General features: G+C 25.5%; 2 protein-coding genes across 2 annotated transcripts in view; one reads left to right on the top strand and one right to left on the bottom strand.

Annotated features, from left to right (window-relative positions):
• The window catches only part of LOC112686876 (lutropin-choriogonadotropic hormone receptor-like), a 121330-nt gene extending 100486 nt beyond the window's left edge, over positions 1-20844 (bottom strand). Inside the window, exon 1 of the mRNA XM_025559339.1 lies at positions 20481-20844. The gene's annotated coding sequence lies outside the window, so the exon portion shown is untranslated. The remainder of the gene's footprint in view (positions 1-20480) is intronic.
• A 2812-nt stretch (positions 20845-23656) lies between these two features.
• On the top strand, positions 23657-24046 carry LOC112686875 (52 kDa repressor of the inhibitor of the protein kinase-like). The gene is made up of 2 exons (XM_025559338.1): positions 23657-23830; positions 23963-24046. The coding sequence occupies exons 1-2, from the start codon at positions 23657-23659 to the stop codon at positions 24044-24046; spliced, it is 258 nt and encodes an 85-aa protein (XP_025415123.1).
• Positions 24047-25901: the final 1855 nt, after the last annotated feature.

Below are 25901 nucleotides of genomic sequence, written 5' to 3' on the forward strand. Positions count from 1 at the left end.
AATTACTTAGACTAATAGTTCTCGTATGTTAATAGTTGCAAAAATGATTATTCCGCGTACATTGTTTTAAAATATAATAAGTTCGTTTTCATATACGTATTATCATTATATGCACTGCAGTGATTTTAACTGCAGTGCAGTTAATTTCGTATACTCGTATATTAAAACAATAAATACAACTTCATTTGTTATAAAGTCAACAAAAGCTATAATATACCATATTCAGTGTACATTTAAATATCCTATTACATTATATTCTTACATAATCGTATATATAACTGTTCTTACTTATTACTTTGACCAGTATATTTGTACATATGATTGTTGTATGCTTTTTCCTCGTCATAACTCATTTGACTCAAGAAAAAACATTAATAATAATAAAATTGCAACGTCCAGTCCATGACTTACCGTAGTGAAGAAAATATTCTTTTGAATCATATTTCAATAGTTTGTGTTCATAAAGCACGACAATATTTGCACGATAAATCATTAATTTTTAATCCAACAAGAACAAACGATCTTTCATTAATGCCTAACATTATATATGTAAATCTCAGATAATGAAATACAACATTTTACAAAGATACTTTGGATGTTTGGCACTCGTCATACTACACTCACCTCAGTGATGAAGTCAATTGTATTATTATTATTTTAAATTCAAAAGCAACCTTTTTTTATTTTTAAACATATAATTTTTAAGATTTGTTGAATATTGAACCAGTATATTATGAAAGTTCGTATTAAAATATCGAGTTTCATTTCACAAAACTTTCAATCTCAATAAGCAAAAAATGTGAACTTTTGTACATAACAAAAATAGTATCTTATAATATTAAAAAATAGTGTGTCATAATACTGATTATTCTCCTCGTGTTTGAAACTTGAATATTTATATAAAATAATCCAAGGCCAATTTTTTAACTTTTGAACTAGTAACATTCTTCGGTCGATAACAACACGCATGTAATAATAAACAGAAATGTAGAGTTTTAAAACTAAAATTTTCGTTAATGTTTCAAATGTATTGGACTTTTTGATTTTATTACGATAAAATAATGAAAATCGGTGCTGTTACAAATTGGAATACATGCCGTAAACGTTGTCGTTTTTTCGAAGTTTTCCGATAGTTTTATGACTCTTGCTCTTTTTTTACTCGACTGGGAAATTTAAAAAATTACCTCTCTTGAGTACCATATATAAGCGTTCAATTTTCAATTTATATGTTTAGATCTATCCAAAACTTTTAAAGTACTCCAGCTATGCTAGACAAATTGATTAAAATAAGTATAAAAAAGAAAAAAGAAAAATATCACTAATCAATGTGAATACAATACTCTTGTTGCCCCACTCAAGGTTTAAAATTATTAATCTAATATGAATGAAATCTGATCAAATGTAATTGACTAAATAATCGTAATGAAGTTAATTCATAATAAATATAAAGTGCATGTTGTTAGATGTTTATGATTTTACATACTTATATACTCGTATGTTATACTTATACACACAATATAAAACGTGTAGATTATCCATGTCTTGAGTACACCTTTGAGTGTTACAATACGAGTACATTTTAAAACATTTATCTACTGATTCTATTCATAAATAAAACCACTTGTGCAATAATATTACATGGTTCACATTCTTATTCAAATATACGATTATATGAATCATCCATGCTTTTTGTATTCAAGCATTATATAGTGAACATTGTTATGATTTATATGAACTTAAATGATGAGAATATGTAAATTATTTATGAGTATTATAAATTACCATACATCTTAAATATATCGTAAATTATTTAAATAATGTAGTAATATTTGATCAAAATTATATCCCTGCAAAATGATCAAAACTATTTAATTATATTTTATTTATCCATGAGAACATTATATTATAATATTATGAACCCTACCAAGTAATAAAGTTGTGAAAGCCGGATACACATAAAATATTTTTTTTAAAAAGGTGTTAATAATCAATTATTTATTTTGTTAACACATAGGAGTCTTTGGATGGTTGAAAGGTGGGCGAAATACATTTTATAGAGAGATGAAATTACTTCTGAAACTATTTAAACTTTTAAGCCCGAATAAAGAGAATGATGTAATACGTAGAATGGTGCGTTTGCAATCATACGTATTGATATTGATTGGAATACTTGTTTTTTATTTGTATTCGATTTCTTTACAGCACTCCATAGTTATATTTCGTACGCCCATCTTGGCATTAATACGATTTTGTAATGTGTGAATTTGTTTTTTAGGTTAAGTTTGGAGTACTTCACTTAAAATGGATAGTAAGACTTACGTCTAAAATTAAGTAAGAGCCTTTTTTTAATTGGTATGTTCTACCAATGTTAGACGTTTGTATTAAGTCAAACCTAAGTATCGGACACTGAACGCCTAAGAAATAATTTTATTATTTAGAGTTACTGGAGGAACTGTATTTTATTGGAGAGCTAAAGTATTGTGTGAAGACGTTTCGTTGTTAATTTTACTTTTTAATCCAATATACCACGATTCTAAATCATTGAGATAGTTTTGGTAGATTTTAACTAACAGTCTATGTGCATACATTTTCTAGGTGGTTATAATCAAAACGATAATCAGTGATGTATTCGTAATTTTTTTCTAGAGTATACGCTCAGCACATAAACCTTTATTGGTGGGAGGAGGGGGGCTAACCCTCTCAAAAAAAAATGTTCTACCTTCCTAAATTCAAAATTACATAATATGATGGAGACGTGGGATATACCCTTGCCAGGAATTTTTCCCAGGTTAGGTTAGGGGCACAAAATTTCAACAAAAGTATTTTTGGGAGATTTGAAGTGAGCGCGTGCCCCCTTAGTTCCTTTGGATCCATCCCTGCTATGGAAGTCTACATTTTAAACTTATCTTTAATTAACTTATAGGTATATATCACATATGAAACATAAGTTTAATGTTAATATTTATTTTCTTGAAACCTAATATTTTATTATTTTTTTAATTAATACAATTCATACATATAAATTATTTACACTAAAAATATTCAATCAGAAATTTACATAAAATTACAAAGGATACACAAACCAAATAGTTGCAATAAAATAAGTTAAAAAGACGTCAACAATTATTAAACCATATAATAGAAAATTATAAAGAACAAAAAATTACTACATTTCATTATATAAAAACCGTTTCACATTATTACTCCATCAAAAAATAATCAACATAATAAAATCAATTTTAATAATTTTAATAGTATAACGATAAAAATGAATTTTTCTAATTATAAAATATGAATAAAGAAATATATATGCAGTTAAAAATACAAATATTTTTGGAGGATACTAGAACCGCCTCCACGTGGTGTCCTCTGGGTTACGCTAATGGTTCTAATTTTTTTAGGGGAATTTGAATAAGTGTAATACGGTAGCAAAATGTTTTTAGGGGAGTTTACTATTAGGGCAATTTACTGTTTAATTTTTTATTTTTTTAGGGGAATTTATATTTGCCTAAATTATAATAAATCTAACTTTTTTTTATCATGCTTTACAAGATAGTTAAGTAAAAGTATGGAGTACATAAATAAAATAATAAATATACAACAACATATCAAAAATCAAATGTTTAATTTTTATCATGTTACAGAAATGTGCATAAACTTATTTTATACGTGTTTGCACGTACTGCCGCGAAGCATTTGAAAAATCCGCCACGCGATACTCGCGAACGTGTGCTATGAAGAATATCATAAAATATAGTGAGAGGAGGAGATGGCGATATTCAAGGGAAATAAAAGGCCAAGAAAATGATAGACCAATTAATAATGTGCACTTGGGCACAAACCAAACTTATTATTATTAAGGTTAACAAACAATAGGTAAATAAACTTTATTTACCCCTTATCTAGGGGGGTGGTGATAATGGTTCAACTGATAATCGCTACTAACACGAATGGATCTTCGCAGGATAAATTCCAAAAGAATCCAACATGGCGTCAAATCGCTTATCACATTTATCAATACAAATTTTTCACACGGTTATCAGTTTATTTCTGATTACGAAATATACCGACTTTTTCCATAAAATCGTCATATTTCCTTTAATAAAAAATAATAAATAATCAGTACCAATAATTAAACCTTTGCTATTGCAATACATCTCCCTTGTAATAAAATATGAAATATAATATGATAAAATATGTATAGACGGAACACATGGTTTAAATAGTTATAACTTTCAGTTGTATACTTTACTTGTAGTAGACAATTATGGAAATGGTTTTCCTGTTGCATTCTGTTTTACAAATAAATCAGATACATTTACATATAAATTATTTTTTGAATGTATCCAGCGTGCAGTAGGACTTATCAAAGCCAATGTATTTATGTTTGACAATGAACCTACATTTTATAATGTATGGGAATTAATTATGGGTCCGATTTCTAAACAACTATTATGTACTTGGCATGTATTAAGAAATTGGAGTAAAAACCTTTCTAAAAAGGTTTCAAATAAGTTTCATGCAAGTTGAATCACTTTTCGGTCGCGTTGCAACCGGTAATAACATGTTCATTAGTTTTAGTAGGCGCAGTCGCATTGCAGTTGCGTATCAATTTAGTTGCAGTTGCAAGTTGTTTTGGTGAGAACAATGCCTTATGGTAATGAAAAATTAGAAGCTTGCGTATATCCATTATTTACCAATGATTAGTTAGTATACCCATGATAGACGAATTTTCTTAAAGGTATACGCATAAATCCAAAAATAGGGATCCGGGTATACAGTGTTTACCCTCCAATACATTACTGACAATAATATAGTATAATATGGAATGATTAACCACTCCAATGTTCCCAAGGATTGTCACGCGTACTTACGGATAATTTTTATACTTAACCGCAACCGTCATGTTATTTTAGCGAGTATAAAATGTATAGACATAGATACATTTATTTTTATGCATAATTATACGAAAAATACTTGTTTTAGTGATTTTTCTTTTTGAATCGGAACACGAATACACATTACTACTTAATTATATAGGTATTATATATTATACATGTATTGGCTCAACTATGTTTTTTTCATCTCAAATTCACCTAATCTTTATTACTATAGTTTTATATCAGATATATACAATAGTTTATAACTTTATATTAAATATTAACTATAAATAATATTAATTTTAAAATAGCTTATAATATTATAGCTATAGAAATCGGTTTTATATATTATTATTAGTATTGTGTACAGTTAGATGAGAAAAATAAACGAAAAATAATACATTTTATTATGGTTTTTACTATCCGAAAATATGGTCATTGACTCTTATATGGCATTTGATACGGGTTGGTTAATGATGGAAAGATTACTACATCCAACTTGCAGTGTCCGGTTAAAATCGTATCAGATGAGGTCGGTTGTCATTTGTCGACTAAGATTGAAATTGGTCTTGCTACTAACCTTAAACATGACCTAACCTTAGACATGAAAGAGAAGCCGTCATCCGATAGTCACGGTATTTTATATGTAGTATTTGACGATAACACATTTTAGAGGAGGTGGCTCTGTAACGGACCCCTTTAAACCCGCAGTCTTTTTTTCTTGTAAACCACAAAGCCGCAAAAGTGGCTTAATATTATAAAGTACCACTGATAAGACGAAAATTATCATTAATTATCGATGAAAAACATTTATAATGATTTAAGCTATTAATAATTAATCAATAAAATCGAAGGTGAACCCAGTTTGGTCACTATATAGGTAGTATTAATAAAAACTAAACTCTAAAGGCGACAAAATGGGAAATCAACATATTTTTATGATGCATTATATAATATAAAGTCTAATCTTCAACACGTTTAAAATAAACAATAATACATTACACAATTACACCAGTTCTCAATTAATATTATAATCGTAATTAGCAGTGGCGTACATACGGGGGGAGGTTCTTGGGTTCAAACTCCCTCCAGAGCCAAAAAAAAAAAAAAGATTGTTTTATTATCGATGACGTGTAATATATTCGTAGTTTCATTATTACGCTTTAAACTTAAATTATACAACTATACAAATTTTATGATAATTAAATAATTATATTGATAGATGTTTGAAAAGTTTTGTTAACTAGGCTGTTTTTATATTCCAATAGCTATTAATTTACTGTAATGTATAAGTAAACTGTAAATTGGTAAAAAATTTGTATAAAATAATATCTATTTATAGCAGTTATTTATCTTAATTATCTATGCAACGAAAAAAAAAAGATAACGATTATTTTTTGTTAACCCCCCCCCCATCTAGAACAAGATTGAATGTACGCCACTAGTAATTAGTCATTAGTCCCCAATTTTTTTCTATACATTTTTACGAAAGTATTTCAAATTAATATTTAGTGTGTGGTGTATTGTATTATGTTTATGATATCGTAAAAGTAAAAATAATAATAACTTTTTTAACGGCAATCAATAAGTATACACTTTATAAAATTACGATATAACATAATTTTTAAATAAGTACAGAGAAAAAGGAGTCCCTGCGTTTAAGAATATTATATTCATATCTCATAATAATTACATAAATTACTTAACTTGTTGCATCAACACTACATGTAAAAGTTGTTATTAAGTATACCTATACTACTCTACTCGATACTACTTTATATAGCTTAACTTTTCAAACAAAATTATAAGAGAAAACAAATTATTTTAACTGTTCGTTTTTCGACGGACCATTTGAGTTGTTGTCATTTAAACTTTTTACGCTCAAGTATAATATTCATGGCTCAAATAACTAATTAACCAACGTGTTGGTTATGTATATAAAATATTCGTGTGTGTTTCACGTCCAAATTATGATAAATTTTAAAAAGTAATACAACCACCCCTCGTCCCCCATCGCTCGTATATATTAATGAATTTAAGTTTGATTATTTTAGGTGACATATAAATATTAATCCAATGTGTGTCTTTATGATAAATAGGAAATGTTAATTTACCATATGGTATACAGTAGTAATGGGCATATCCAGAATTGACAAATCCGAATTATTCGGATTTCATAGATAATCCGGATTTTCAATTCAATTTTGCTATTCAATGACTCATTTTTATAATCGCATAAATGTAATTAAGGTTATTCAGTTAAAATAAGTTAGTTGGGCATTCAGTCATGATATCACTGTAAGTCATAGAAGTAAAAAATAAACTCAACAATTTAATAACTTGTATTGGTAACTAATAATAAATTATTGAAACTATTGAAATCATGATAAGTGTATTGTAATTCATAGAAGATAATATTAATTTATTGCTGAATTTTAATCGCAATAAAATAAAATAATTTATTTTAATATAAATTAAAAATAATTCTTCTTTTTGATATACGACCGTTAAGGTTGGTTTTGCAATTGGATATGCGCTCTCCGCTCTTCTCTGTTCTCAGCTAGCCTTTTCAGTTCAGTGTAACTTGTAAGTCCAGCGTTGGGGATCATTTGTTTGACAAATGAAGTTCTTGGACGTCCTCAGTCTTTTTTACCTTCCATTTTCTCTTCTGTTATTCTATGGATTAGTTAATTTTCGTGTCTCAATATGTCTTCGATCATGTTCCATTGTCTTGTTCTGATGGGTTTAAATATCTCTCTTCTTTAATCTATTTTATTGAGTATGTTTTCGTTGGTACGGTGTTCTATCCAACTCACTTTTAGCATCCATCTCCAACACCAGATTTCAAAGCTTTCGAATGTTCGTTGTTCTACCTTATTTAATATCCATGTTTCACAACCATATAGTACCACACTCCATGCATATAATTTTATGAAACGTTTTCTTATCTTAATACTCATATTATTGATGCATAACAAATTTTTATTTTTAATAAATGCTGACTTTGCCTGTGCAATTCTGGTTCTTATTTTTATGATGCATCTTCCATCTTGGTTGATTATACTGCCTAGGTATTCATAATGTTCTACTTGTTCAAGCAACTTGTTCCCTCCTTTGAATATTAATTCTATGGATTCGGTCTTCTTTTGGCACATAACTTTAGTTTTATGCTAGTTTATAATCAAATGATATTTTTGGAAGTATCTCGTCATTTTTTCCAGTGCTTTTTCCAGATCATGCTCATTATTTGTTAGGAGTGCCATATCGTCAGCGAATCTTAAGAAGGATATTATTTGGTCGCCCACATTTATACATATTTTATTTCTGTGCATTCCTTTTCTAATTTCTTCAATTGGCTGTTCAATATTAATATTATATGTAATTAACAAGAGTGGACAACCTTGTCTTACACCCTTCCTAATTATCGCTGTCTCTCTTTTGTATGTTACTTTTACTTCAGCTGTCTTTGTATAAATTATATATTATCCTTCTATCTCTATAGTCAGCTCCAATTTCTTCTAAAATATAGAATAGTTCTTTCCATGATACCTTATCAAAAGGCTAAAAATAATTATAAGTCACATAAAAGATAAATTCATAAAACCAGATAATCCGGATACTTCGACAAATCGGGATTAGAATTTGATTCAATTCCAGATTTGAATATCCGGATATTCAGAAAATTCATATCTTAGGATTTCATGGCTATCCCTATTATACAAAGTATTTTAGATAGGACCAATAATAATGATAATAATAATAACAATATTAAATAATGAATACTTATTATATATTATTAGTATTCAGTAGTATATGCTACGTAACGTGCGAATGCACGATCATTTATTTACGTTATTATGCCGTACAAAACAAGTTCCATAGTTTTCCACAACCTGCGCTAATCACACCCCGGAAAAAGTCTTTACAAGTACGGGTACAGTTGTCTTAATTAATCGAATACATTTCAAGTGTATGCCAGACTCATGAGTTTAATAATCAATCAGCTTATGTTTCTCGTTACCTACCGACGTTACATTGCCAAAAGCCTAAGTATTTTTATCCAAACATTGTAACAATTATTAACTTCAAGTATAAAATTTAAGTATTTTTGTAAGTTAAAATTATAAAAGGAATTATTATTTTTACACCTATACATTTGCGAGCGTTTTTACGTCATTGAATATTATATAGTTTTGAATACTTGACACGAATGTTTTTTTTTTTAATATATTAAGGAAAAGGCTTAGGAAACCGGGTCATTAGCCTGCAGTTTTACATAGTTTCAAATTTAAAATCACAGGAGTATTATGCATATACAAAACGGATAACTACGCATAATTTGGCGTCAAAGACCATGTACGGAAGAGCATAAAGAGCACAAGAAACGACGAGAAATTAATTAGCACCTAATTCGACAACCAAACGTTTCCTGTCCGAATTGGTATGGAATAAATTATTAAATGTATATACTCGTATAATGAACTGTAACACACGTCCTTCGATGACATTATATTTAATTATTTAAATCATGATCGTCGTTTTGCTTTGACATTCATGCGTTCGCCATAACGTTATCATTGTACAGAATAAATCGGATAAAATTTGATCGGATCTAAACGTGTAACTAAACACGATTTAGGATTATGCAGAGTACGAAAACATGATGATTTATTTGTATTTGTCGTGGACAGAGTGAGTGACTTAAATAATTAGTCACAATACGCCAAACGAAATATTAAATTATTTTATACCTTTGACTGTCAGACTCGCGCATTAATGCATCGTATTATTATTATTACTATTCAATTTCGAAATAAAAACGTTTAAAAGCCGGAAAATTACGTTCACGTTTCATGTAATATATATGTTGTATACAACGCCAATATATAATATATAATATTTAAACACAATGTATTACAAGCAAATTCCGAAATCCCGAAATCCCGAAGAATTTTGATGTACCCGTTGACAATCAGGTGGATACCGAAATCCGGGTATCTAGCTAAACGTATTTTCTAACGTGATCTTTAATGTTGTTATTATTATTACTATTACTATTTTCATTGAATAAAAACAGCGAATCATTTGATTGTAGTTTTCATTCTACTTTTAAATGTTAAAACATCATGGAATAAAAGTATAAATTAATTAGACTCAAAGGTATACTACTCGTAATTTCCAAAGATTTTTGAAAATATACAGATAACTGATTTGATGTACAAACGAATACCCGAATACCCGATCGGAACATTTATATGGTGTTTAAATATTTTCAACAGTCTAATGTAAAACATCTCGTGATATTCAACTAAATTTGATTAAAACAATTTATTGTAATAATAAAACATTATTATAATACAATTATCTGAATATTTGAACCATGGTTATCATAGTTTATTATGATTAGATATTTCCTTACTACAATAATGCGCAATGTATGTATAATAATATTAATATTAGTTATAAGTAGCGTTTTTTTTAAATTGCTACTCTACATTAAATTGAAAAATACTGTTCATTCATAGCTGAAATCTTACTGAAATAAAATAATATAAACGAGTATATACGGACTATTTAAAAATATTTATGTACAAAAAAAAAATTAAGTGTTGAAAATGATTTGTATTCTCTGAAAGTCTTTGAAACATGTATGAAATATTTTAAATTGTACTTCTTACCATTTCTTCATACGATATACCATTGTATTATGCCACGCAGGTATATACTTAAAACTCTACTATTATTTTATGTGTGAAATAGAAAGCATTTTTCTATTTTTTTTTTTTTTTTTTATCACTCGAAGCAAAATTTAATTTAATTTGATGTATAACTCTGTCAGTTCCATTTTTATTTTCCCATCTACTATTCAGTTCTTAAACCACAAATAGAAAAAAAAAATTTAAAAAATAATTCTCGCTTTATGACATGCGTTGACAAAAAATAAATTTGTTAATATTCTGAAATTTAAAGTAACTGTTGAAAAAAAAATATTACCTTAATTATACATTTAACACTATTTCAATACAAAAAATGATATCGCATAATTACATTTATATTTTTAGTTTAAAAGAATATTGATATTATACAACCTATAAAGTTAGGTTTAAGTACCTGATCATCAGTGTGCTTGCTTGACAATAAAATATATCATTCCTATTAAGTGTGTGATAATATTTTTTAAACATATTTAATTTGAATTTTTAATTTTAAACAATTATTTAACTTTTGTTTGATAATAAATATCGACGATTATTAATGTAAACAATAAATAAACAATTTATTTAATATGACTATTTTTCGTTTGTTTCCTAATTAAAACCAACTCGGTGTTTAATACGATTAAAAAAATAAAACTAATAAAAAAAATGAATTTATCTTTAAAAATAAGACATACCTGTATACATAATATAAGTATTTTTTCATAATTATCTAATATAATTATTATTAATATTATTAAACCAAAATTATTATTCTTACTTTAAAACTGAATTTTATTATAATTTAAAATACGTTTTCGTACATTTATTTTCTCTGAATATATATTTGAATAATAAAAATGAATTACAAGATGTCACACATGCAATTTTTTCATGCATTTTACGTTTACTCTATCCATCTCATGGACAATAAGTTTCAGTTTGCCCCATACGTTTCCACGCATCAATGTGGCATCTAACTAACAATGGATGAAAGAAGATTAATTGTTGGCCGAATAAAATACGAGAAAAAAATTAACTCTTGTACTTCGAAATCCGACGAATAAAAACGTCAGTTATTAAGTTAAAAGTAATTTTCCGAAAATCAACTAAATTATAAAAGACTATCTAAATTATATAAAGTATATATGAATATAACACATGAAAATATTAATATTTTTATTTCCACACGTTTTTAATAGTTTACAATTTAAAAGATCCTGATCATTTTGTTTTCTTATTTGAGAAAAGGAAAATGATTAGTTATTATTTCAACTACATTTCAAAAAAAATAACATCACAAAGCAACATTATATTGACCTTATCTAACCACAATATAATCGATTTCTGTTACTAAAATAATATTGAAGAGACATACGATATTTTCTTTTGTACTTAGCTCAATGTAAATAGAATCCTGTTACACAATATTTAAAAAAAATCTCTAAAGAAAGTCTGTTAGACAATGAAGCAATAGAAAATTTTTATAATGACAAATTTTATTTTAAAATTTAAATATTAAGCAACATTGTTAATTTAAGGAAAATTATAATTTTAAAAAAATTTGAATTTTTATTAAAAAAAATGTTACCAAACAAATTATTTTAAATCAGAAAACAAAATAAATGTACACCAGTGTCTTATTTATGAAAGGTGTTGGGAGTTTCTACCCTCCAAATCATTTCCAAAACTCAAATTTTTAAATTTCGACCAATTTGAAGTTAGTTAATTTTGTAAATTCGAATAAAGAAAAAATTTTAAAATTTATAAATTTTATTAATTTTATAAAAACTAATAAAACCGGAGTACAATATTACTTGTGTTTTTGACTTTCCAAGTCGAAACACATTATAAACTTTACAGGTTAATGCCTATTACTGTAGTTCACAAAAAAAATGTTTGTCTACTAACTGTGGAGATAGTTGATTCAGAAAAGACTAAATAGCCTTGTTATTTTATCGATTTATCCAGATTTAAAAATTACTACTTATGGAGTTATTGACGATTTGACAAATAAAAGAAGGAACCTAATTTTATCATATAGTTTATAATAAATTAAATTACATTTTTCAATAAAAATATGATAAAATTGATAAAAATTTAATTTTAACCATTTTATACTTATATATAAATAACATTTATAATGATATCGCAAACCCACCAAAAAAAAAAAAAAAAATTGTTTGTAAATACACCACTAATTTACACCATTAATCAAATAAAATATTAAAATTATATTTGGTTGATTTTATAAAACGTTGTCGAATAAATATTTCGTTGTTCATTTCGTATCCATCTAAATAATAGCAAACACAACTGAGTGCACACGAAAATATTATTTATCCACTATAATGGATATTATACATGATAGATATGTAACTTGAAGATTAGAGTAAATTTTATTTCACAAAAATAAACATAACAAAAAAACATTTCAGACTACAATAAAGCAAGAAATAATTTAAATCTTCACTTTTAATATTCTTGTTGAAAAATGGTATGAAAATAATCATAAAAAGTAAACTATTCAGTAATGTAAATTGTTCTCATATTCAATTTAATTTAAAATTTATTTATTTTCATAAAATAATTATCCAGTAGAGATAATAATCATTAGCAAATTACATTTTCTATTAATTAATAAACGTTGATTTTTTAAATTTATTTTCACTTAAAATCAATTTAATATAATTAACCATACATTTAATACATACAATGGCAAAAAATATTGAAATTTAAAATATTTAAAATTAAATTCTTGTTTTTTTTTTTTTTTACCTTAAAAATCACAATTGTGCATTATACAATGTTAAGATTGAATTTTAAGGTAAAATATTTTGTGTTTTTAATATTATAGGTATAATAGTAATTACAATAAGAAAAAAAAATTATTTTTTAAAACTCAACACTTGAATGTTGATTTTAAAAATTACATCAACAAACATATATTAACGATTAATATTTATATCTACTACTATGTCCTAATCATAAACATTCAAAAAAAAAAAAAAAAAAAATTGGTGGTAGCATTATTTTTTTATTACAAAATAGAAGATATATTCACTGATTTTAATCAAGACAATTTTATGATTATAAATTCCTTTATTCTAATCATATTAATTTGATCTTAACTTAGTTCTATATCGTATAGGTCAAAAAATATTTGAAGTTAAAATTATTCATAACAAAACGTTAAATATAAACGTTTTAGTTTTATCTATTATATTTGTTCTGTAAATTTATATGATATAAGAAAATAAATGAATTGTTTTTTTTTTTTTTTTTAAACGTTTAGTACTACACGATTTCAAATCAAACGTTAGTTTATTTTGAAACATACTATTTTATCAAAATGCAAATTTTAATTGCAACATGTCACGTACAATTAAATAGGTAATATAGTGTATATTCTATCGAAATATGGTACATTTACTTGTATATTAAACACTATTTTTTTTTTATAAACAAGATATTCACAATTTACACATAAATGTCACAATAAGAGTATTTAATAAAACAAAACTATCATTAATCAAAAACATATAGGCAAAAATCACACATTGATGACACTTTCTGATAATAATCAATTTTGATATCTTATAATATTATACAATGAAATATTAACATTTATGAAAGTTATACAATTTGCAATAGATAAAAATGAGTTTGATAACATGTTCGATAGAATAATGGCATAATGAAGGAATATTTAATATAGTTTATTACTGTGATGATTTCATATTATAAAATAATAAGAACATTATGAAATAAGTTGTTTTTGCAAAGTGACTGTGAGGAGAGAAACAAGAATGTTAATTATAGAATTAAAGTTGGAAAGTAATTTGGATAGTAATAGTTCAATATTAGATTCGGGAGTTTTATTATTATTGAAATTAGTAACAATAGACACATATTATGTGATCGGACTCATATTAGATGAGACCAGGAGAAGGGGAAATTGGAAAGGTTTGAGAAAACTATAGTTATTTTTTTTATGACGTTTGGTAATAGATTTGAAGGTTAGGAAGCTTTTTAAGTTGGCTGCGTGATCACCTTGGCAAAGATCACATTTGGCTGGACTGTTTTTATCTTTGGAGCAATGGTTCTATATGATTATTCTTCCCACACTTGACGAAGGGAGCCTCGTGATTACACAAGTTACTTGTATACCAATTATCCTGGCAGTTATGTAACTGTGGAGACTCAATCTTGGTTTTGTTAAGTTTTTTAGCTTCTATATTCAGTAATAATAACAAATTAAAAATTTTCTTATTGTTGTTATTTGTAAACCATACCCACGGAGGAAAGAGGTGAATATTTCTGATAACGGCTCTATAGGTACAACGCGAGAGAAGAACAAATGAATGGTAGTTAGTGTCTGTGCTTAAAAGATGCTTTAAAATTACGTTGTACTTCAAGCGTCCAATTGAAAGAATAACCAAAAAAGGAAGATTTTGACTTCCACAAGAAACCGTTTTCACTCGTGAAATATATAAGCGTATTAGCGTGTTTTTAGTGCAATTAGTTATAATGTACTTTTAATATAAATTGGCAAATACCGGTCATTAATGTTTTTTTATTTTTCCATGATAAATACGTTGTTCATAATCAATGATTATATTAGTTATGTAGACAATATTAAACACTAGAGGAAAAAATCATTTAAATATACCTTTAATTCAATAATAGTTGATCACGGTATTCATAATTCTTTATTATATTAGAATACATTTTTTTATATTTGGTAGTAATTCCATAAGACTCAAATTAACTTTTCCTTTTGAAATATAATATATTACATAATTAATGCTTAAGTTTTTTATAGCCTAATTTATTTAAAAAATGTTCAAGCTTATCGTTAAATTATAAATAAATAATGTCAAAAGATTTAAATAAAAAATATTTGTAACGTTCATGGATAATATAATGAAATTTTTATAATTTAATATGCTGTATACCTACTTAGCTACAACTTATAAGTAATCATAACGATTCGAAAAAAAATAAACATTTTAATTTTAATTTAAACAACAATAGTTATTAAAATTTTATTCATATCAATAATTTTCAAATAAATAATTAAAAACATTATGTGATAACATTATCTTGAATAGAACGAAATATTGTATTACATGCCATATATTATTTATTAACAGCAGTATGAATGAAAACCACTATATATTATAATATGCAAATTGATGGATAAATTAAAAAATTTACTTGCACTAATAATAAAACAAAATTTAAAATAATTTAAACAATATTACAAATTAATTAAATAAAATAATATAAAATATAAACCTCAAATTAAATAATGAAAATAAATTTTAACGTTGGTTATTATTATTAGGATTTAAATATAATAGCTTTGGTGGACTAAGGTTTATTGCAAAAAAACTCAACGCACACTCAAACGAAAATAAAACCTTTAAATAAATTAACACTAATTGAAATACAACGAATAATACACAATTAAAGCGGTGCAATGAAAAAAAATAATTTTTACTAAAAACAATAAATAATTGCAGAACAAATAAAGTTATATAATTATCTGATTTAAATAAATATATTGATTGTTTATAAAACTATTTTATTAGAAATAAATTTCATTACGATTAAATACAAATCAAACATTCAAGTCGAATGTTTAAACGGTTTTAAAATAAAACTTAACAGCCTGTTATTCATTTTCAGAACATATAAATATGTAATTCGTTGATTGTTGTGTAATTAAAATCTAACGTAATGTTTGAAAACAAAACTTCAAAACTTAACGAATAGGCTACATCAAATTTCAAACGTTGAAAATATTACAATATAACATTTAAAACAAATACTATAATTCATTAATCCAACCGCGAAATTTCGAATAGTATATTATAAATAGTTATTATTTTATATATATATATATATCATATATATTATAATAGTCCGTCTATTATTTATTTTGTTTCCTTGAATACTTTGCAGAATTATTTGTTTCAATTATAAAACCATTTACGGTATTTTTTTACTATAAAAAAAAAGTTACGCCATACAATATTTTGAAGTTTTTAAATATTATTGAAACATCCATTACAATGCGAATAAAAATCCTAATACCAAGAAAAACTGAGTAAAAATAAATTTTTACGATTAAAAAACACTTTGAGGTAGTTTTATTTTATCTATCAAAGATTAAAAAAATGTTTGTAAAAGTTTTAATCATAAAATACTAAACATTTGCTCCACTATTACCAATAAAATTCGTCTTTTTATCGACGTTGTGTGATTTTAATTTTACATACCTACCTCATAAGTCTTCAGTATAAATTTGATACAATATTTATTTTATATATAATTATCGATAAGAATAAAGTTTTTAATAAGTTTTAATAAAAATATTTTTTCAAATACGTATAATTAAAGACGATTTATTGAACTCGGAAAGAATTAAACTGCAAACCGTTTTATAAGTAAATCATTATTTCTTTATCTGCATATCCTTATGAATTATATATATATATATATATATATATATATATTTTCATATGAAAAATTTTGTGTGAAATGGTCAACCAACAAAAAACTAAATTAACTAAGAATCCCATGTGATGCGTATCTTTAATCAGAGTTAATTATATATCACAATATTGTATGCTTTTAAATTTTACTCGTTAACTTTGATATAAGATTGATTTTTTTTTTTTTTTTTTTGTTAATGTACACAAAATACGTCAAAAATATTTTTAATAATCCATTGAGAATATGAAACATACACTATTTCAAAGATATATTTGATATGTAATTTTGTACATATATCATATACTCATTTAAATTTGCCTATATTTTTTATGTTTATTCACACAACACTTAAATTTACATTACAGATAAATACCACATACACCAAAAGAAACGCACACAATGCACACATGTGTACGGGTATTTATTGTTATTCCACTTATACATAATCGAAACAAATTCGTTGTAAATTAAACTATTCTTTTAACGGATAGATAAATTGCATTCACTGATGGTTTATAAACAAACGTCAACTAGACGGATGTAACGAGTATAGGTAAATAATTCTATTCGTTTTAATTTTGTTTTATTATACATCACAAACATGACACATTATTCATTATACTTAAAACGATATAGCTGTGTAAATAAAAAAAATGTTCGTACAATTTTGAAAATTATTGATTAAAAACTGAATAAATTAATCGACAAAAACTTCGCTCCGTATCAAAATATAAAAATACATTTTTCATAAATAATATTTGAGAACTATTTTAAGTCCTTAAGTAATATTTATTAAGACAGAAAACTACTCGAATCCCGCATTCCATTATTATCAGTCCAATAACTCCAGTTTCTGATGGAACAAATAAAAAGGCATTGGATATGTTACACAAGAAAATAAACAAATATTACATACTGTTAATCCATTTCAATCGAGTTCAGATAAAAATTAACGATACTGAACTAAGTATATTACTAATACGGTTGTAAGTAACGATTTATAACCATAATACAAAATAATGATTTCATCATTCTTCTAGATTTTTCTTTATACGTACTTTCGACACGTATTCTATATTTAATTAACTAAGAAACTTTATGTGTGATAGCCACAAAGGATTAGGATAAATAAAGGGTATAAAGAAAAATAAGAATGGACATAAATTATGTGTATACATATGTTATCTCAATAACTAATCATTTTTGTTGATTTCAGGCAAAAAATAAATAAAATATCATAAAAACATTAATTAGAACAAAATAAATTGAAGACAACAAGCATCTACTTAAAACTAAACTTAAAAATCATAAAATGCTAAGATTCAGTAACTTCTTTTTTTTCTAAATATTTATATAAGAATTATTATATAGACACTATTATATTTAGCCATTATTATGGTTTTAATATAATTTACTTTTAATCAGTATTTATTCAATGAATTTATTAGGAAGTTTTTAGAAATTGCTCTTTTAATCATAAATATATAATTGTTTTTAATGGATAAAGTAATGCATATATAGACGTTAAATATATTATTATAACTTAGTTTTTGGAAGGTACATCCAATGAAAACTTTAAAATTTTCTCAAAAACTACTGAGTGTTCTAAATTTGAAACTCCAACAAATGATTTTTTAAAATGAACAATAAATTCCAATTATGAACAAAAAATACCAATCTATTATGAAACTATAAAAGACTCCACTTTTAAGTTAAAATTGAAAATCTCAAATGCTCTAAATCGAAAATTAATAAAAACCGATTATTTCTGTCTAATAAAACAATATCAGTTAATTCGATTAATGACAGTTATTTAAAATTTAACTACATTTTAAGCACCCATATGAACAAATATCAATTCGAAAAAATACTGAAACCTTTAAAAGTAAATTTACACACTATTACAGTGAAAATATAATCCATTTTATTTATTTTGATGCTTGAATATAATTTCAATAACTCTTATAAAAGTTTTAAAAAATTAAGATGATTATTTTTTAAATACATTTTATAATAAATGATCAATACACATCGTATAGAAATAAAATTATAGTTTGCCCGATTTACGTTTTTAACCGCAATTATTAACATTTTAATACTCTATAAAAACAATTATATGAAGTGACCATACAATATACAAATTTATGGAAATCTTCTTTTTATACACCTAAAAATTGAATAATTTATAATAATTTCAAGATTTTTTCATATCATTTTAGCAGATAACTTATAACCCTCCTCCCCAACAAGTATGAGTATACCTGTATTTCACGTTAATTATTTAGATATATTTTATAGGTTACAATTTTCATATGATTTTTTTTAATCTATACATAACCATGTAACATAAAAATGAATACATTAAAATTATTTTTTAACTTACACAATTAGTTTTCACAATATTTGATTTGAATAAATCATAATAAGATCGTAAAATATAAAATAAATAATGTATAATTGATTCTTATATTTTAGAATTGAAAATATAAAAACATGAGTAAACCAAATTCATAAATAAATAATTAGATTAAATAAACTATATTTTTTACTACTAATGCGTAAAAATAGTATTTTATAAGTACCTAAAAGAATTCAAATAAATGTAAGATTGAATTATTTAGTTTGATGCAATAATTTTTTGTATTAAAAACATTATATTGCATTCATTTTAAAAATTTTATATGTTTTCCAAAAATTGAAACCAAAATATTTTTAAAACATTATTAATTTAATACATTTTTAATAGTAAAAATAAAATATTCAATAATTTAGTTATTTTATAAATTACATATATTTTAATTTACAAAAAACCAATCGAAAACTCTACAATATTTTTAAAGAAATTCAATCATTAACCTTGTACATAACATCTAATATGTTATTGTTTTGTAGTAAATAAAATACAAACTAGTAATATATTATTAAAATACTTATATCATTGATAAGTTTAAAGGTACGAACGTTTGAAGAAAATATATTTGAATCTCATAACTGATAATTATTTTTTTTTTTTCATTTCTTTAACATAAAAATTAAAAACTTAACAATTGTTTTTAGTGTTATCAAAAAAAAAAAAAAAATTCAAATAAATTTAAAATTTTTATATAGTTTGCATTAAGTAACGTTTTCATGTAAATATTTTACAGCCTATTTATATTTAAAGAAAATAATTTTATAAGTGAAATTAAATGAATATTGTTAACTATAATATATCAACTTCTATTAATCTAGGTTTGTATGCAACACTTAATTTTAATCGTACGATTGAGTTTAAATACGGAAACACAATGTAAACTCTTTACGCACATATGATACTGTGTATATCCGTGATTGATTGATATTCAACCAATAATGCGTTGACGATAATAAGTTTATCGTATTACGTTAAAAACTAACATACCTGTTCGTGTGGAACTACGTTCAAGGTAAAATGAATATTTTGATTTTATTGTTACCGCCGAAGTTCCGTTCTATTAGTAGTATTATCATTTTCACAACGCGTTTGAATGTTAATCGTATTGAAATTAAAAACAACGTTATTAATTAACTTCACATTTTCCGTCTGTGGATATGAACATCGAAAAGATACGACGTGATTCGTAACAGTCACGTGAACATCCGTTTTGTGTACGGCGCGACGCACGTGTTAGCCGTTCCGAGCGCGTGTCACGACTGACGAATTTCGACCGGGAATGTGCCTCCCTAGAACTAATACACGCTTGTCGCTCCGTCACATAGTCAAAAGTCTATTTCAACCATTCACGTTGTGTACAAACGACGATCAACGGGAAGAGGTTTTGAAATGTAAAAACTCTTCAATGATTGTTCTTATCGCGCATTACCGCGAACACCGGTCAACTAGGTGTGATATCACGCATTATTATTTGCTCAACTTGAATCGATTTATACTTGAAAAATTATAATTTCCGTAGTATCACGTTTAAACATGTGTTCTAGTGCCATTTCCTACGCTCTTTTAATAACAATAATATACATATTTATTATATTTTATTGCGTGTAAACATAATAGTAAACAGTCCCCAGTTAAAATATTCAATTATGTTTTTGTGAATACTTATTAGTTATCTTTAGATTAAGATGTATTAATCGTTCAATTTCAAAACAATTATTTTAAACTGATTATCACTGAAGTACGTATTGTTATTGTATCTATTCCATTACTGAGTGTTCCACGAATATGTAATGATTACCGCAATATTACCAATAATTACAAAAATAATTTATTTCCGTGTTAAATATATTTTTCATTAAATAAATAGTTACGATTCTGATTATTTTTTAAATACAAATATCCAATAGATAAACAGAATCTAAATATCTATATTCAGATTTAGTTTTTCTAGTTTTTCTAGATTCTATGTTATCATTAAGACTTAAAACAAATGGCAATTAATAAATCCTTGAATCCTTGAATGCGTTAAGAAACGTACTCAATATTCTTCCAACCTATTATTTGAAAACAACAAATGTTATTATTAATGTAATTCGCTTTATAAAAATTCTTAGACTTAAGATTTATATTATATATATATTTCGTTAAAACTAATATTATATGTATACTAAAAAAAACTAATAAAAAAATTGTTATAAATACCTAACATATTAAGCTTTTACAAAATTAAAAGAGTGAAAAATATTTTATAAATATTTATAAAATAAAATCACATTTTCTTAAATTAACTACTTTGATCTTCCAATCTAAAAATATAAACCATAAAAAGTTGCTTAATTTAAACTTTAAACTGGTAATTCAGTTTTACGATTAGAATACGTACAATAACAATTATGAACTGAAATAAAATAAATTGTGCATCAAAGCAAAATGTCTTGAATATTGCATAAAGACGACAAGTAAGCAAGTTTATACAACGGATGTTTTATACTTATTTTTCTTTTAAAACTATGTTTATAACTTAAACATAATGGATGCATTTTAATACACGAATTATACCCAAAATAACTGCATGATTACATTATTATTCGAGTGGAAAAATATCAGTTCAATTTTACTAACTTCAAAATAATACCATTTAAATTTAAATAATGAGTAAATATTATAGTACATTGTAAAGTGCTTTACCTGCAAAAGCAAAATAAATAAAACTCGGCAAAGTGACCATTGAACTTCCATTTTTAATATTTTTTCTACATAGGTAGTTACTGATGATAAAAAGCCAGATAAGCTTACATATATACCTACACATTACGTGCGCACTTGTCTAAAACAACGACTTAAATTTGGCACAAGAACATAATGTAGGATCATGAAAAATGTATTTTTTGTACTTAACCGTTAAAGTGAGTGCATGTGTGTGTAATAATAATTTTCATATTTTTGGCACCACCGAAGACGAAGTCGATATACGTTAAAATCATTCCTTTTTTTTTTTTTTGTGATTTGTATTGGTATAAAAAAAATGATCAAAAACATCATGAGTAATATTTACACGCAGCAGGTTATAAGATAATGAATTTAATGGTATTTTTATTTTTAATGCAATAAAAGTCACAATTATTACAACAAAACGGTTTAATTTTTTACAAGTATTTAAACAATTAATTCACACAATTTTAACAACGAACGTTTTAAGTAGTATTTTAACTGAGTAATGGTAATATTTTTACTAACTGATTAATTTTTACGAAAGAAAGTCTACGCTTTAAACTTGTTGGCCATTGTTTATGTTTATCCTACATGTATTACACAAGTTTCAAATGCTTCAAATGTTTCTAATGGTAAATTTATCGGAATAAATAGGATCAAAAACATAAATAACATATTTTGGTTTACTGTGTACGATAAAAAAAAAATCACTTATTCAAACAACTCGACTAAATAATAGACTCCCCGGTATACCAATATCGTATAAATTGAAGCTGATACATCTAAATCCACAGAAATAGTTTATTTGGCATGAATGAATGACAAAAACACTGTTTGTTATTCAAACAAACTTTTTCTACTTACGTGTTGTTGCGTCAACATAATCGTGTTACGTAAAATATTTTCACTATAATGGATCATTGAGTTTGATTTGAAACCCTTTCAAGTTTGAGTTTTTCAAAATAATTTGAATGTTTAAACTATATCTTCCCATATATTTACAGCAATGTGACCGAAAAAATAAATATGATAAATATGATTGTGCCCGATAAAATGTTTTCGATAACAATTACAAGTAATTCATAAAAAAGTTGATCACAATAGACGTTCGACAGTATTTATTATTGTAGGGCCGTAGCTACGGGGGGGGGGGGGGGTCAGGAATTCAAACCCCCTCCTTTAATAAGGTAGAAAAATTCTAATTTATTCTGAAATTTAAAATGTTTATTTTTTAAACTTTTTTTTTTATACAAATGAATAAATACTTAATATATTAGTATAGGAAATTTATATTATTATGCCACAGGTGTATATTAGTGCCTGAAGTGCATTGCACGATGTAGATAAAATCGATAATATCTACATCGTGGTGCATTGTGATAAATGATAAATGATAAGAGTTATAAATTTGGAAACATAAACTCAAAAGGCTAATAACAAACAATGATGAAATGCTGCCTTCTAATGCATTGGATGCCATCAGGCGCTGTGACCCTATCATATTCCCAAATATATTTATGTTACTTAACATTTTGTATTGTCTCCCTGTTTCTACTTCAACGCCAGAAAGATCTTTTTCTAGCTTAAAAAGAATAAAAACCTACCTCAGAAACAGTATGAAAGAGGTACGTATGTAATTTATTTTAATGTAATTATTTAATTGGAATTGTTTTGGCTGAATAAAAAATAAAAAATAAATAAATGTATAAACAATAAATTAATTCTGATTTCATTTTATTGAACTGTTTGTTAAACAGGATCGTCTCAATGGATTGGTCCAATTGAATTATTATCGAAATATCGTCATCACGCCAGATGAATTATTGAATGAAATGGCTTAAAAGCCGAGAAAAATTGACTTGGTGTTATCATGAAAATATAATGTTTTATTTTCACAATTTTGAACTCAATGTAATTTCTTATAATGATGTCCTCTATCAAATTCATATCTATAGAACTGGACCCTCCCCATAGAAAATTCTTAGTTACGGCCCTGTATTAGTGTGTTGTACTCACATCATTATATACCCGCAGCACAATTTCAAAAAACATATTTGATCGTCTTGATTCAATTTTTATTTAAGTTTTATGTAGTTGGGTATAACTTCTTATGATATAAATCATTGAAAACCTTTGAAGCTTCAAGTATCATATTTACATTTCCAGTTGTGCACTTATTTGAGTATCATATGTTGCCGAACAGGCAATATAGACTAAATTTAAATTACAACTATAAATATATCACTTTTTGAAAAATTCGATACAATTAAACTAAGTCAATAAAACGTATTTCTTCTTCTTCTTCTTCTTCTTCGTAGTTGATGGCCTTTAAGATCAAACTGACAAACATATGTCATGCCATCTCTCTCTATCCTCCGCTAGGACTCGCTAATCACTATCCGGTTCAACCTGCTCCACATCTTTTGACACCTAGTCTTCCCATCTCAACCTTGGTCTACCAAGTGGTCTTACATCTGGAGAGCCGCATAGTACCTTGTGTATAAAGGCTCTTTCTTTTCTTTTCTTTTTTTTCTTTTAAAACGTATTTAAAAATGTTTAATATTTAAAATATAGCATTCATAATTATTATTTTATCACATTTTTTTTTTTTTTTTATTGAAATCAATTCATGAAAAATATGTATCAAAATACTTCGTCCTAATTTCAAACATTTATATTTATTTTAAAAATAAAGATATACTCGTAAGAGTAGAATGAAGTAAAATATATTCTTATTATAATCAAGTTTTAATTACTTTAATTATAAATGTTTAATATTACCCTCACCACTGGCCATTCGAAAGACGGTGTTCAAATTCCTCCCAATCGTTGCTGATTATATCTTGTGTCACAATATTCACAACATTCATAATCCTGGTTTTGAGTTTTCCCAAGTTTTTAGGTAATGGTGGTCAATAAACTTTCTCTTTGTGTAGCCTCATAAAAAAAATCACACCCTAGGAGGTTAAGGTAACGAGGTGGATAGGAATAAATCGCCAAATCATTTTTTTTTTTTTTTTTTACGCCCAATCTACCCTTGCGGGAGTTTCAACAAACTAACGATACCTAATTTACTAATTATTGCAGTATACATATATTAGCTACATAACTTAAAATAAACTTCATTATCTTATCTTTCTATTAGTTCATGGATCGTTAACCTGCGATTGACGATTGATGATTATTGATTTAATATATATATATATATATATAAATCAATATATAAATATTATAAATATTATAGTATAAATAAATATATATTTTCACAATAAATGAACATAAGTCTTACACCATATAATTAAAATAAAGTACAATTTTAAAATTACATAAAATTATATATTATGATAAATTTGATCATATTTGTATGCATCTAAAATGAGGACTGTTATATATCTAAAAGAATAATTAATTTACCTATATGGTTGTGTAAAAGATATATGTGTATTTTAAAAATATAAAAATATTTTAGTTAACATAAAAAGGGATTGTAAAACTTTCTGTCTATCTTGATATACATTATTTATAAAATTATAATATAGATCATATGAAATTGAAACAATTAAGAAAAATAAGCTTTATGAGTGTGAAACTGTACGTATATGCATGTTGCCAAAAACGCTAATTAAGAATATACAATATGCGCTTGTGGAAATCAAGACCTATGACTGAAATCAAAATATATGGAGAAAAAAACAA

This window comes from Sipha flava, unplaced genomic scaffold, assembly GCF_003268045.1.
Source record: "Sipha flava isolate LNK unplaced genomic scaffold, YSA_version1 327_pilon_pilon, whole genome shotgun sequence".
Classification (NCBI taxonomy): Eukaryota; Metazoa; Arthropoda; class Insecta; order Hemiptera; family Aphididae; genus Sipha; species Sipha flava.

What these genes read in the sequence shown, in the direction of transcription:
- LOC112686875 (XM_025559338.1), top strand. Translation starts at nt 23,657, where the DNA reads ATGCTGCCTTCTAATGCATTGGATGCCATCAGGCGCTGTGACCCTATC. An exon ending in TCAGAAACAGTATGAAAGAG is followed by an intron (nt 23,831 to 23,962) that starts GTACGTATGTAA and finishes TTTGTTAAACAG; the next exon opens with GATCGTCTCAATGGATTGGT.